The sequence below is a fragment of the Pseudopodoces humilis genome, chromosome 1 (genome assembly GCF_049639895.1).
Source record: "Pseudopodoces humilis isolate 2021_Gansu_Grassland_sample_001 chromosome 1, ASM4963989v1, whole genome shotgun sequence".
NCBI lineage: Eukaryota > Metazoa > Chordata > Aves > Passeriformes > Paridae > Pseudopodoces > Pseudopodoces humilis.
In genome coordinates this window covers 98175825-98188274 of record NC_142200.1, presented here as the reverse complement: position 1 = coordinate 98188274, position 12450 = coordinate 98175825, and the positions used below count along the sequence as shown (strand labels likewise).

The window sequence follows — 12450 nt, the reverse complement described above, 5'->3', positions numbered from 1 at the left end:
GATGAGTTTTTAACTATAGCAGCCTTTGGAAGGATGAAACAAACTCGGACAAACTTCTCTAACAATACAAGAGATTAAGATTACAAGAGACTAGTCTGTGTTTTGTTCTCTTTGGACTATGATAGGAGAGTTACCTTACTCATTTCAGTTTAGTTCCTGTTGGTAGCATGCACACACCTCTACTGAAAGGGATGTGTGTGTTGTGCATGTGTCTCTGTAAAACTCAAGCTTTGTGGCTTTCACCTTCCATCAGGTTCAGGTTATCTGCCTAAACATGTAGTGGATAACATTTGATGTTTGTAAAACCAGGGGAAGGAAAACCCGATACCCATTGCACTTGAAAGCCACGTAAGAATTTTTTGAGAAGTTATGTTGGATCTGTAAAGTGAGAGATTATAATGGTGAGAGATTACTTCACATTTCTATGCCCTCATCTGTGTTCCCTTACTTCACAATTAGGCTACTTAAACAACGTTTGTCAGCCGGCTGAAGTGTACTGCTGATTTTCCCATGAGTCTGAGATTGCTAGAGACTGCTATTCCTACCTGTTTTTGGCTCTGTTTGTCTACAAATCCCTTTTTTAGGGATTTCCTTTCTGCACTTACAAAGCTATTAAAAAGTGGAAGTGGAGGATAATCCTCTCAGTTCATGCATTTGGAGGGAAGGCAAAGGAGCCTAACAAAACCCAGGGCAATCATAGCTACAGTTTACTGTTCCAGTTTGCCTAAGCAAGTAGGAAAACCCAGGGAAAAAGCTTTTCATAGTAAGTTGCTACCAAAGTGAGTTTGTAGATAAGTATCAATTCTAAGCACCTTCAGCTAAGTTCTTGTCAGGGAACAAATACGATTTCTGCATTGCTTTCCTAAGCCAAGGCTCCCTCTGATTTTTATTTTTTTAATGTTATTTTCTGCAGTAAAATATAAATGCCATGAAGCATTTGTATGCCATTTGTGAAATTTAGTATTTGGGGTTGCAGTGCTTTGTGAATACAGTAGGGAAGCCAGGTCAGATATGCTAGGTAAAAATGGATTGATATTTTCTTAGTTCACATGGATTGATTGTTGGAATCAACTTCTGGCATGCCCTAATGTCAATATTCTCTAGGGATGCCTTTGCACATAACTTGCAGCTCAGTTTAGTGGCTCAGGTGGGTGTGAGGACCACCTGTTGTCTCAGTAAGTGGGCTGTTAATGCCAGCCTGCACGTGTGTTGGTCTGACGGCATGGTGTTAGATAGTGAGCTCATCCTGAAAGTAAGTTTCTGTTCCTAGACAGCCAAAACAATGTGGACCTATGAGGGGCAGATGTAGGTGGTGTAGCTGCACAAAAAAGTCTCATGTATACCAGCAAAAATGTCACTTGCTGTAATTCCTTTGTCTGGGAGAGTTGGTTTTTTTCCACACTATGTGTATTATATCAAAATATAATAACAGTAGTGCTATTAATTTTGATTTATTAAGGAGTTGAGTTGGCAGCTCTTGGTGTTCAGGAGAGAAAAATCACGGCTTTTTTATGAGGAATTGGATGATACTTTGCAGTGTTCATTGTGTGTTGTTCTAGCTCATCCAGTCATCTGGATATTACACCAAAATGTTTTAGTTCTTTTCTCACTTGGTTATTGTTAAGTAGAGTTTAAGATGCACAAAGATTGTATGTAACAAAACTGTAATTTCCTGAAAAGTTACACCAGCTTGTGATTAGAGAGTGGGAGACTGACAGACATACAATTGTGCTTGCAAAGTCAAACCTAAACTTCAATGGATGCCAGGATTTTAATCCATCTTCCCTTGATTCCTATATACTTCTTACTTGCAATTTCCCAATTCATGTCACAAGCATGGACTACACTGATAACCCTTTTATGGGATATGTATTTTAGAGGTGGAACTATCTGCTGTGAATAAAATGGAGGAAACAGATGTCAGTAACTGTGGTAACACCTTGCAGGAAGATTCCAGTCGCAGGTAGAAGTGCTGCTTTGCTTGTCTCCCATCTCCTGTGATGGTCATTATGAGCATTAATGTGAGCATCCTCCACTAATGAGAAGGAAGCCTTTGCTTTTTGGTGTACTAATCACAATCAGTGCATTATATAAACATAGAAAATAAATAAATATGAGAAACCAAAAAATTACACTGGTTGTCAGTGCCTTAAATTTTCTTACTTTTCCATTTTTCTCTAAGCTGTTGGTAAGAAATTGTAATTTTTATTTTTATTTTTTTTGTCTTGTCTGGTGGAATTCTGTACTTATTAATCTTGTTCTTCAAAGACTCCCTTCGTTAGATTTGAAATGCTGCCTTCTATCTTGCTTCTTCTTTGTATCATATTTTATTGTTAAAATGCTTTCATTCACTGCTGGTGTATTAGTTGTAATCCTTTATTGCTGTTGATAAAGATAAATGCGTTAAGTAAATCTTCGTTTTGCTGACTCTTTGAGGAGGCATTGCATCAGCAGATTTTCTCAGTGGACAGACGAGGGATGAGAAGGAGTTGACTTATAAAATTTTTTTTGTAGGGTAGAAAGAATCATCTTGACAGAGAGAGATACTTTAAAGGTACAGTTGTTTCAAAGTCAGGAGAAAGCCACGTCTTGCATTAACATCTAATGGGAAGGAGAAAGTCACTGAATGCTGGATTTCTATGGAAAATGGTTTGAAGTTATTCAAGTTTAAAATAAGCCTATTGACAACTGAATAATTGAATAGCAAAGCTGGCTTGTGGATAACTTGAGAATGCTGTTCTGCCTTGGAAGTCAAGATATGGGCAGTTGCTTTGCAGTATTTGCTCCTGCTTCTGGAAGAGAGGAAGATATCACAGGGATAGATTCTCAGATGACCCAATCACTCTCTCTTTTAGGGTAACTGGCAACAGTGTCCCTGCTGCTCCTGAGTATCACAGTAGCACTTGAATGCAAGTGCAAGCACAAATCGAGTATGAATGACAAGGATGGAAACTCTGAATTTTCAGTTGCTTCTGCTCTGTCTTTCATTTCTTAATAAGGGTTTAAAGGTACTTCTTAACAGGAATTACTGCTCAATTATGTATATACTTAGATATTTACCCCTTTGTTTTTTGTGTCATTTTCAGGAAACCAGGTCTAATGAGGAATCAACAGATGAATCTGAGGTAATGCTTCTTAAAATGTTTCACACTCAAATCTGTGCCAGTGCGGTCAGTTCACTGGTTGTTTCTACACGTTTGGCCAGTATTATGTAAAGGATTGTTAATCTGGGCTTAAATTATTAAAGAGAAGCTGTGAATTGCTATTAGAAGGTCCTTTATGTTTAAAAAAAACCCACCATTGCCCCATTATAGTAAAATGAATTATGTTGAGAGATAAATTCAAATGCATTTGCTTCTGTTTCAATGAAATAAAAATTTGTAAGTATAATTATATATGCAGTAATACTACATTTAGGTAATTACTTTGTTATTTTAATAGCTTCACAGTCTAGACTTAATCATGTCCTGTAGATTCTCTGTTCTTGAGATGATGTTTTGTCAAAAATTGTCTCATTTTCCGGAGAGATCTCTGCACTGCTGTAGGTGATGGGAAAAGGTGGCTGGGAGTGAAGAGAGGAAGAAAGCTACAGAGAATTCAAGAGTTTGTCTCTGAACAGTAATGTACTAACTCCAAACCTGCCATCATTGAAGGAACCATAAAAGATAAGAAAGAAATAATTGATATCAGGGTGGTCTGGGATGGCTACAGGAAGGAAGAAATAAAGGTGGCTGAGCAGCTTAAGTTGTGGCCCACCAGCAAGAACAGATGACACAGAGAGGCCTATTACCTTGAGTATTTTCACCCATTACATATCTAAGTCAGAGTGGCTCCTAGACTTAGGAAACTTTAATGGATTTGCTATTAGGAAGATTTTGTTTTTTACCAAGGGACAGATCTCCATGCTTGAGATCTGTGTTTAAGGAGACAGAAAGCCTAATATCTATGACAGTGGAGAGTGCAGACTTTAGTGGTGGCTTCTGAAAAAATATTTCTGCAGTGGAAGGTTAAAAAAAAAAAAAAAAATTTTTTCTTTCTGCCATTGAGTGGTCGTCTTCAGTGGAACTGAACAGCAGTACTAGTGAGAAGCAGGGGTTTTTTGGCCCTTTAATATTGCTCTGTGGAACAGCTGCCAGGGCCAGTCTTTTTTTGCCCATTGTGAAATGCTTTCATTCTGAATAGTGCTTTGTGATGTGGAGATAAACAATCATTGGGCAAGGACTCAGTACGTAGTAGAACAGTAATACTTACCAACTGAGGTGATTTTTTTTTTCTTCAAGCCTACTGTAATGAAAGAATAGCACTTCTAATGGCCTTTAAAAGACCTTTAAATGGCCTTTACTAACAAATCAGTATTTACAGCAGAATTAATCATAAATGGTTTGCCAGGTTGGTGGGGATTTGCTATTTACCTTAAGGAAAAATAGACATCATGCATCTTTCACAAAATTGAAAGTCCTAAAATTTCAGCTAGACCTATGTTAAAGTTGATGTCTATTTTTAATGTTCATTTCATATGCAGAGAGAAGTGAAAAGGAAATTTATGTATTGAGAATGTAGATACTGGATCTAAAGAACAATTGTCATTCTAATGTCTGTGAAAATGCTTTGCATTAGTCATCTTTGAGTATTAAGTCCAGTTGTTAGTATCTTGGTCATCAGTAGATAGTTAATGGAATGAAACTGATAAGACTATTTCTAATGGTTGTTCAGGTAAAACCAAATTGGTAAAAGCACAAAGTGTAAATGTTCTCAGTGCTTGCTTATATTATTTGAAGTATGGTCTGAGCTAAGATCAAGCTGATGGCTTCATTCCTAGCTCTTGTGATCATAAAATTGTAATTATTTCTTTTGAATATAGTTTGAATAATCAGGGATGTATTTTATGGTGGTGGTTCTAGAATCAAGGACTAATTCTTGGAGCCTGTGTTTAGTTTTAGGCATTAAAAAATATATTTATGGCATGGACTTCATAGACATCTTTCCATAGTACTGAAACTTTTTACATATACAATTACTCTTGCAATTAATTTAATTTAAATTCTTCATATAAAATTGAATATTGTTACTAATGATTACAGAGGGCATATGACACATATCCTACTTATTATAGATGTGTTTTCCATTATGGAGGAAAGCAATATTAGAATTTATGATTTTGAGTAAATTATGCTCCTGTCTGAACTGGATGTGTAAACAAAGCATGGATTTTTTATTTTATTTTTCAGATTTTTTTATACTTCTGTGCTATTATCTTAGCAAAGAACCAAATATACATTAATTTTGTCTCATGCACCAACTCTCTTACGATCATTAATTTAGCATCTTCTAGCAAAAAGATTCGAGTGCTATTTTGCTACCTGCTTGGTTTGTTTTGAATGACAGGCTCTTTAAAAATTGCCAGGATGCTTATTTGCACAGACTTGGTGGTAGAGCTTAATAGTAGACCTCAAATGTGGGAGTCTGCAAAAATTGACTGTCTTGAATGTCCATCATCTGAAAGCTCCTCAATGTAAGTGTGGTTCCAGCCATGGCTCCACAGGACGTTGAGTTCCTAAGGCTGCCCTGGTGTAAGATACTTCTCATCTACTGAAGTCAGAGTGTGTAAAATGCAAAGGTATCAATTAGCAGAGATGGTGCATTTGTTCAGGCATTAAGCAGACCATTCTTTCAATGTAGAGATAGCTGTAGTGACTTGTAAAATTTGTAGAACTTGAAGAAGTGTAATTGATCTCTCCTTGTAACTAGAGTACAGTTGACACTTTACTATCATGTTCTTATATATGATTTGGGGTATTATAAGCTTTTTCTTTTCCTGTAGTCAGGCTACTATATATTATGCCATGGTATGACGAGGAAGCTGTCTCTCTAATAGTCCTCTAATTCTTAGGGGAAAACCTCTTTGTTTTGTAAAGTAACTTTACTGTAGTCTTGAAGCAAAAGTATTTTCTTTTTGTATGTTTGGCTTTAGACATTTGATTTTGGTGGTTTTTTGCGGGTGTTTGTTTTTTGGATTATTTTTTTTCCTGAGGTATATTTGCATTACTTATGCTAACCTTGTCTAATTATCAAATATGCAGCCAGATTTGAGTCTGGATCTGAGTAGGTTGGTTTGGCTGAAAAGTCCTAGTAAAATATGGTTTTATTGGCTTTTTTAATTTCATTTATAGCACCTGAAGCTAAATGTTTGGACTGTCACATTTGATGAGATCTAAAAAGTATATAGCAAAGTAATCTCACTTCTGGCTATTTGGAAGCTGTGGAGGAAAAAAAAAAATATCTGTAAGTTATGTACAGCCTGAATCTGAATTTATTTGCAAATTATTCTTCTTCCTCACAATGCATCTGTTTCTGTAAAATCTTACTTTTCTCAGATAAACTGTTTTCTGTCAGACAGATAGTTATGTTTTGCCAGTTAATTAGCAAAGAATAAAAGTCTTGAAATTTTTTCCTCCATTTGAATTTCCTACAGGGGTTATGAGCAGATTATGCTGATCCAGCATGTGACTTTTTACAGGAAACACCCTTTCAAGAACAAATGCCCCTGGAATTATAAATGAGTGCTATGTCCCAAGAAATGATCTTTGATTATATAAGGCATGTCACTGTTGTTTTTTGTTATTTTTTTTTTAATGCTGCACTACAGCAGAAATTTTTTGTTTTGCAGTTGTTTGCTTGTTAAACCAGTGCAGATGTTCATGTTCTGCAAAGAGGTATTAAAGTAGTATTTTTTAAAAAAGGTGCATTAATATCTGTATTCCTACATTTTTGTTAGCTACATGAATGTGTTAGTATTATATCAGTATTGCATATATTTTCATTCTAACACTTCTATTTTTATATGTCCCCTTCTTAAGTTTCTTTTACTGTTTATTTTTACTGTTTTAATCACTGTCACCCTGTGAAAGGGATATGCTTGTTCATTTAGTTTCTTGTTTAGGTATTTAAACACTATATTAATAAATTCTATGAAAGTTTGTAGAGAGGAAGGTATTGTAGAAATTCCTGGTTAATCCAAGGCTCAAACTATTTCTGATGGTTTAAAAATATCTGTCTCTGATACACTTTTACCACTGAAATTAGTAGTGGTCTTGTTCTTAAAGGTTCTGAAAACTGAACAGAGCAGGAACACAGTTAAGAAAAAATGTAAGTCTTAAAAAGAGGCAACTAAAAAGCCTTGATATTTTCTTTCTCTTTTCAGTGCACTCCAAGTTTTAGTCTTGTAGGTTGGGTCTGGATTAGGTCAAAGCAATTAAATAATTTCAAGTAAATAAAGCATCTGATGAAAAAGGCTCCTTGTCATACTATGTTTCCATCAAAATGTTCTCTTAATATGGAGTGTGGAGCACTGGGCTGGAAGAGGTAAGCTGTTCTGTGAATAGTAGCATTTGAAGGGGCATCGCCATTGCAAGAAAAATGGATGGTTGAAAAGTAGATGTGGCTCCTGTACCTTAGTCCAAATTGCCTTTTTTAGTCTCCTGTCTGATCTTTTCCAAAGTACTTCTTTTAATCACACCACTTTTCCTTACTATTGAATAGTTATATGCTAGATTATATTTTAAAACATAAAATGGGAGAAAAATGCTTAAAAAGTATATTCTGTTTCACATGTCTGGAAGTCTGAAGAGAGATTGCTTCCCTCGGCATGGCTTTAAATTAAATTGGCCTTTTGGGGAGAATGGAAGGAAAAGTTAGATAAATTCCAAGTACAAAGTTCTCTTTATTGATGAGGAAATGTATCATGCAAATAATTTATCAATTTGAGTCAGTAGGATGAGCATAGTAAATTATTTATTGAACTTTAAATGGAATCTTTTCATACATTAATTTGAGAAACAAGTTTGCAGTGACTAGTAACTAACATTATAATAAACATTATTAGAGGATTGACTTGCAGGAAAAAATGGATTATTACAATATTCTTTTAAGATGTTCTGGTTTTGAGTGAAAATTAAATACTTTATTTAATGAGCTATTAATATTAACCAGAAGTGCCTGTTCTATCTGTGTGTTGTGGAATACATAAAAAGTTAAAATGCTGCTGTGCTTCCTCCATAAATTAAATGCAATTGCAAAGCTACTGTGTTAGCAGAGTAGGCAGATGTGGCTTTTCCAAAACACTAAATGTATTTCTCTGTGTGGAATAACACTCTTGGCTGCAAAAAGAAAGTAATGGTGAAATTCAGCTCTTCCCCAGTTGTGGGTAGGTGAGTTTCAAAAACTGCTATTCCCAAAACTGCGCTGTCAGCTTTTCATAAGCAGTAGATCACAAGGTGGCAACTGGGTTGCTTGAGTAGTGTTCACAGGGGAAACAAATGTTTGCCCAAGTTCCTTACTCAGCAAAAGGACAGTAAAAGTAGAAATGCATAGCTTCATTGAGATTTGAACTGAGTTTAGATTTTTCTGTGCTGGAATTGGATTTGGACATGGAAGATAAAACAGCCTATCCTGTACTGCCTCTGTATGGTGTACTTGGTGTGGATGGACTTGTCCTTTGAACACTGGACTTATGTTTTTGAACACTGAAGTGGATTTGGAAGTATCGGGTGTTCTTTGTAATGCACAAAATTATTGGTAAAATAAATTGAAGTAGTTGAAATGAAACCAAATTGTATTCTAGGGACTTTTTACTACTATTTTTTTTAAAATGTGCCATTTTATGAGGATTGGTCATGTGCAGTATGTCATCTCTATGTTACTTACGCTTCAAAACTTGGCTGGTGCCCAGCTCCTTCAAACCTGTGGGAGTAAATCTTCCACTGCTGTTGTGCAAATATATTCTAATAGTTGGTATGTCACACCAGTTTCACAAAGAAATAAAATGCTCTCTGTTTTGTCTTTCATCTATGTGTCATTTCATACTGTAGATGCAGCCCATTTTGAGACCTATTCACAGGCAGCCATATCATCTTAATTCCGTGCTCTTGCTGTATATCTGCATTTTCCCAGGGTATTAAATAAATCCCTGTGGAAAATGCATGGGGAGAACAGAAAGCTGCTGTGTGAAATTTTACCATCCTAATCCATATTTACCAATTTTACAGCTAGATACTGGAAAAGCATTGGTGATGTGCCTTATGAACAGTTGTAAAGGAATGAGATCAGAGGTTATTCATGTTTTTTTCTGTATTTTCACCATAGAATTAGGGGAAATATTTTAAGCAGCGTAAGTCACAAACATGCTGTCATAGTTTAGAAATTTCAGTCTTTGTGCCTTTTGTTTTCTTGTGTACCAGTAGTTGCAGAACTGAAATTAATTCTTGTGCAAGCTGGGAACTTTAATGGGTTTCTAGCTTTTGTTCACTATTGCTCTACCTGCTTTTGAGCCAGTGACTTCAAGGTGAAATGCTCTTTGCTATTCTCATTCTTTAACCAGGTTTTTTTTTCTGCTTTGTTAAAATTTTCCTGTAGGAGCAACTATTTGGTATGAAAGTAACGGAGGAAAAGAGGTTTATGTTCTCTCAGTGAGCTTCCAAAGGGTCTGGTAAAGTGCTCAGGATTTAAATTCAACACAGTAAATAAAACAACAACTTGCAATAAAATTGTATTCCAGTTTTGATACTGTCAAGCCGCCTGGTTAAAGGCCTTTAGTCTGAGTTTTTCCTGGAATTCCTGTAGTGTTAGAGATTTTATTGCATTGAGAGAAATTGAGTTGAGATCCTAATTCTGAAAATAACATAGGTAGTCCCTTTATCACTGAGGTAGCAGCAGAAATCTAGAAACCATATCCTAGGGATTGAGAAACAATAATGATGAAGCTGCTGTTTCATAATATTTACACATCCTGTTACAATAATTCTCCTTGTTTGTTCTGTGGCACTCGATTCTTCAGCAGAAGTGCATATATTATCCAAAATAGTGGGGGATGGAGTACTTTCTTCTGCTTGCTTCTGGATTTGTTTTCTTTTGAAGGAAGGCCAGGTAAGACTCAGAAATGGCCATCAGGGAAGGTGTGTTTGCATCACTTTAGAACACAGAAGTCTTTTTAAAAAAGAAATACTTGAGGAGCTTGAGTTTGAGGTGTGTAATGGGTTGATGCTGGCCAAACACCAGTGCACCTATAAAAATCACTCATTTTCTTCAGCTATGGTTAAGCAGAGGAGGAGAAAAGAAAACTCATGGGGTAAGATGAGGATTAGGAGAAAACACTTTAGGGGCAAAACAGGCTCAAAACTTCAAAAGGTATAAAGGAAAAAATTTATTAACATCATTAAAAGAGAATAATGAGACATAAAATAAACTTTTAGAACACCTTTCCCCCCCATGCACTTCATTAATTACAGGGAAACAGTTTGTTGTATTATAGTCCTCACCACAGCTTGCAGAAGAATCTCAGCTCCGATGCTTGGAGCACCTCCTCCTCTCCCTTCCTCCATAGCACCAACCTTAGGGTTGCCATGTTGTTCTTCTCACGTGTCCTCACTTTTTCCTTTTTCCTGACTCAGGAGAGAATTGGTGTTCATAGGTTCATTTGTTCCCAAGTTCTGTCAGTTGGAGTTCTATCAGTTTTATCAGTTTTTACGGAGCTCTGCAGAGCTGAAAGGCCAACCTTGTCCCGGCTCTGCAATCGGGGAATCGCTTGCTGTGCTTCTGTTGGTCACATGGACTGCTCATGCCACTCTGCACCTTTTCTTCATGCGAGATCCTGGAAAAAGAAAAACTGCTGCTGCTGCTTTTGCCTTTCTGTCTGCAGCATGGCTGGTTAAAAGCACCTAAGTAAATAAAGTCCATTATGAGCCATGCTGAGAGAGCTGCAGCCATGCCAGGGTTGAGCAGCCCTCACTGGGAAAGATGCTTGGCCATCCACCTACTCCTCTGTAGAGAGCAAAAGAGCTTCCCAGAGTTTTTTGTTTGTAAATGTGTTATCATAGAGATGTTTCTAGCTTTTCTAATTGGCTTAGCAGTGTGCCAATTTTCCAAGCTTTAGGCAGTGATTGGTTTTGCCAGGCACAGAGGAAGCCGCTACCAGCTCCTCACAGAGAATTACTTCCATAGCTGACTTTTTCTGTCTTCACCAAAAATCAATTACTGCAAAACCAGCACAAGGCACTGTCTTTTTAAGAATCAAATTAGATTCTAAATTATACTTTGTGTTCTTTGATTGTAAAGAGTAACAATCTTCTAGAAGTTTTGCAACAATGAAAATAAAAAAATTTAAGTCTGTGTTGTGACTTTCCAGCTATTTTTTCAGAAATAATGATTATTTAAATTATTTCTAAACTGTAACATGGGTTCCAGTTAGTGTGAGAAGAAGCAGGACCTGGGCTAGGGTTTTTTCTGACTTCCATGTCAGAATGGCAGGCAGTTTCTTTCAAAAGTGGCAGCATCAGAGGCAAACACCAAAGAAGCCTGATGTCACAATGGAAGAACTTTGAGTAAATAGCTGCCTCCTTTACAATGATAGAGTTACATCCTCATTGGCCACCTCAGTAATTTGTGTCTTTTGACAATTTTGACTTCTAAAACTTTCCAAAGACATACCTTTCTCCTACCCCCATTCTGACCAGAATTTGTCATCATCTTCAAAGAAATTTTTCCAAGTGTTGCTGAGGAAGAATAAGACTGCTGGTATGCACAGGTAATGCAATTAATAGTGGGTCAGTTTGCTTGAACATATTTGCTCTTCGGGTAGAAGGAAGTGGACAAATGTCCAAAAATATTTCTGGGTTCCTTCTTCTATCACATAGGTAATACCTTATAGATTATCACATAGATAATTTAATATGTAGGATTCAAAACTTCTACCCCTCATCTTTAAAGTACAAGCAATATTTTGATGCCTGCAGTCATAAGGCAATAGTAGGATTTATAAAGACTGACTGTTTTGTGACAGTGAAATGGGAATATAAGAAGGAGGAGGGGGAGGAGGCAAATTTACCTCATCACAGGTATAATCCAGTTATTGCACTTAAAGTTTGGAGCAGGATAAGCCATTTAAAGTAGATAAAGATTAGGAGTTTTTCTTCATGTTCTCACAAAACAACCTGGATAACCTATTCATTGTTTTTACCAAATAGTATGGAGACTTTGTCTGAGGTGGAAGTCAAAGGGATCTCCCAGTTTTGTTGTGACATGATGATGTTTCTTCCTTAAATTTATCAACAGATGTTAGCAATTTGTTACAGCTTGCTACTTACCCCTCCTGTATGTGTAAAGTCATGTGTTCCTCCCACATGATATTTTCACTTGAAGTAGGTTTTTTGCTAGATATTTTTATTAATTTGCCGTGTTCCCTTGTATTGCAAAGGTTGCATTTGCAATATATTAGCCATTAATTAGTAAATAAAATTCTTTTTTCCTTCCATATATTATAAGAACATCTGTGCTTTTAAGATATGGAAAGAGGTCATGGAAATACAGGATGACAATTGTCTGCATTGCCAAATCCATTTAAGTCAGTGGTCAGTCTTGGTCTCAGTCCTCTGAATGTCTCTGAGCTGGTGTGAGTGT

The 12450-nt window shown here is 36.4% G+C and overlaps 1 protein-coding gene across 1 annotated transcript in view; it reads left to right on the top strand.

Annotated features, from left to right (window-relative positions):
* The window catches only part of VPS41 (VPS41 subunit of HOPS complex), a 112675-nt gene that overhangs the window by 771 nt on the left and 99454 nt on the right, over nt 1-12450 (top strand). Inside the window, exon 2 of the mRNA XM_005529935.2 lies at nt 3087-3125. Coding sequence (XP_005529992.1) covers nt 3087-3125 — 39 coding nt within the window. The remainder of the gene's footprint in view (nt 1-3086; nt 3126-12450) is intronic.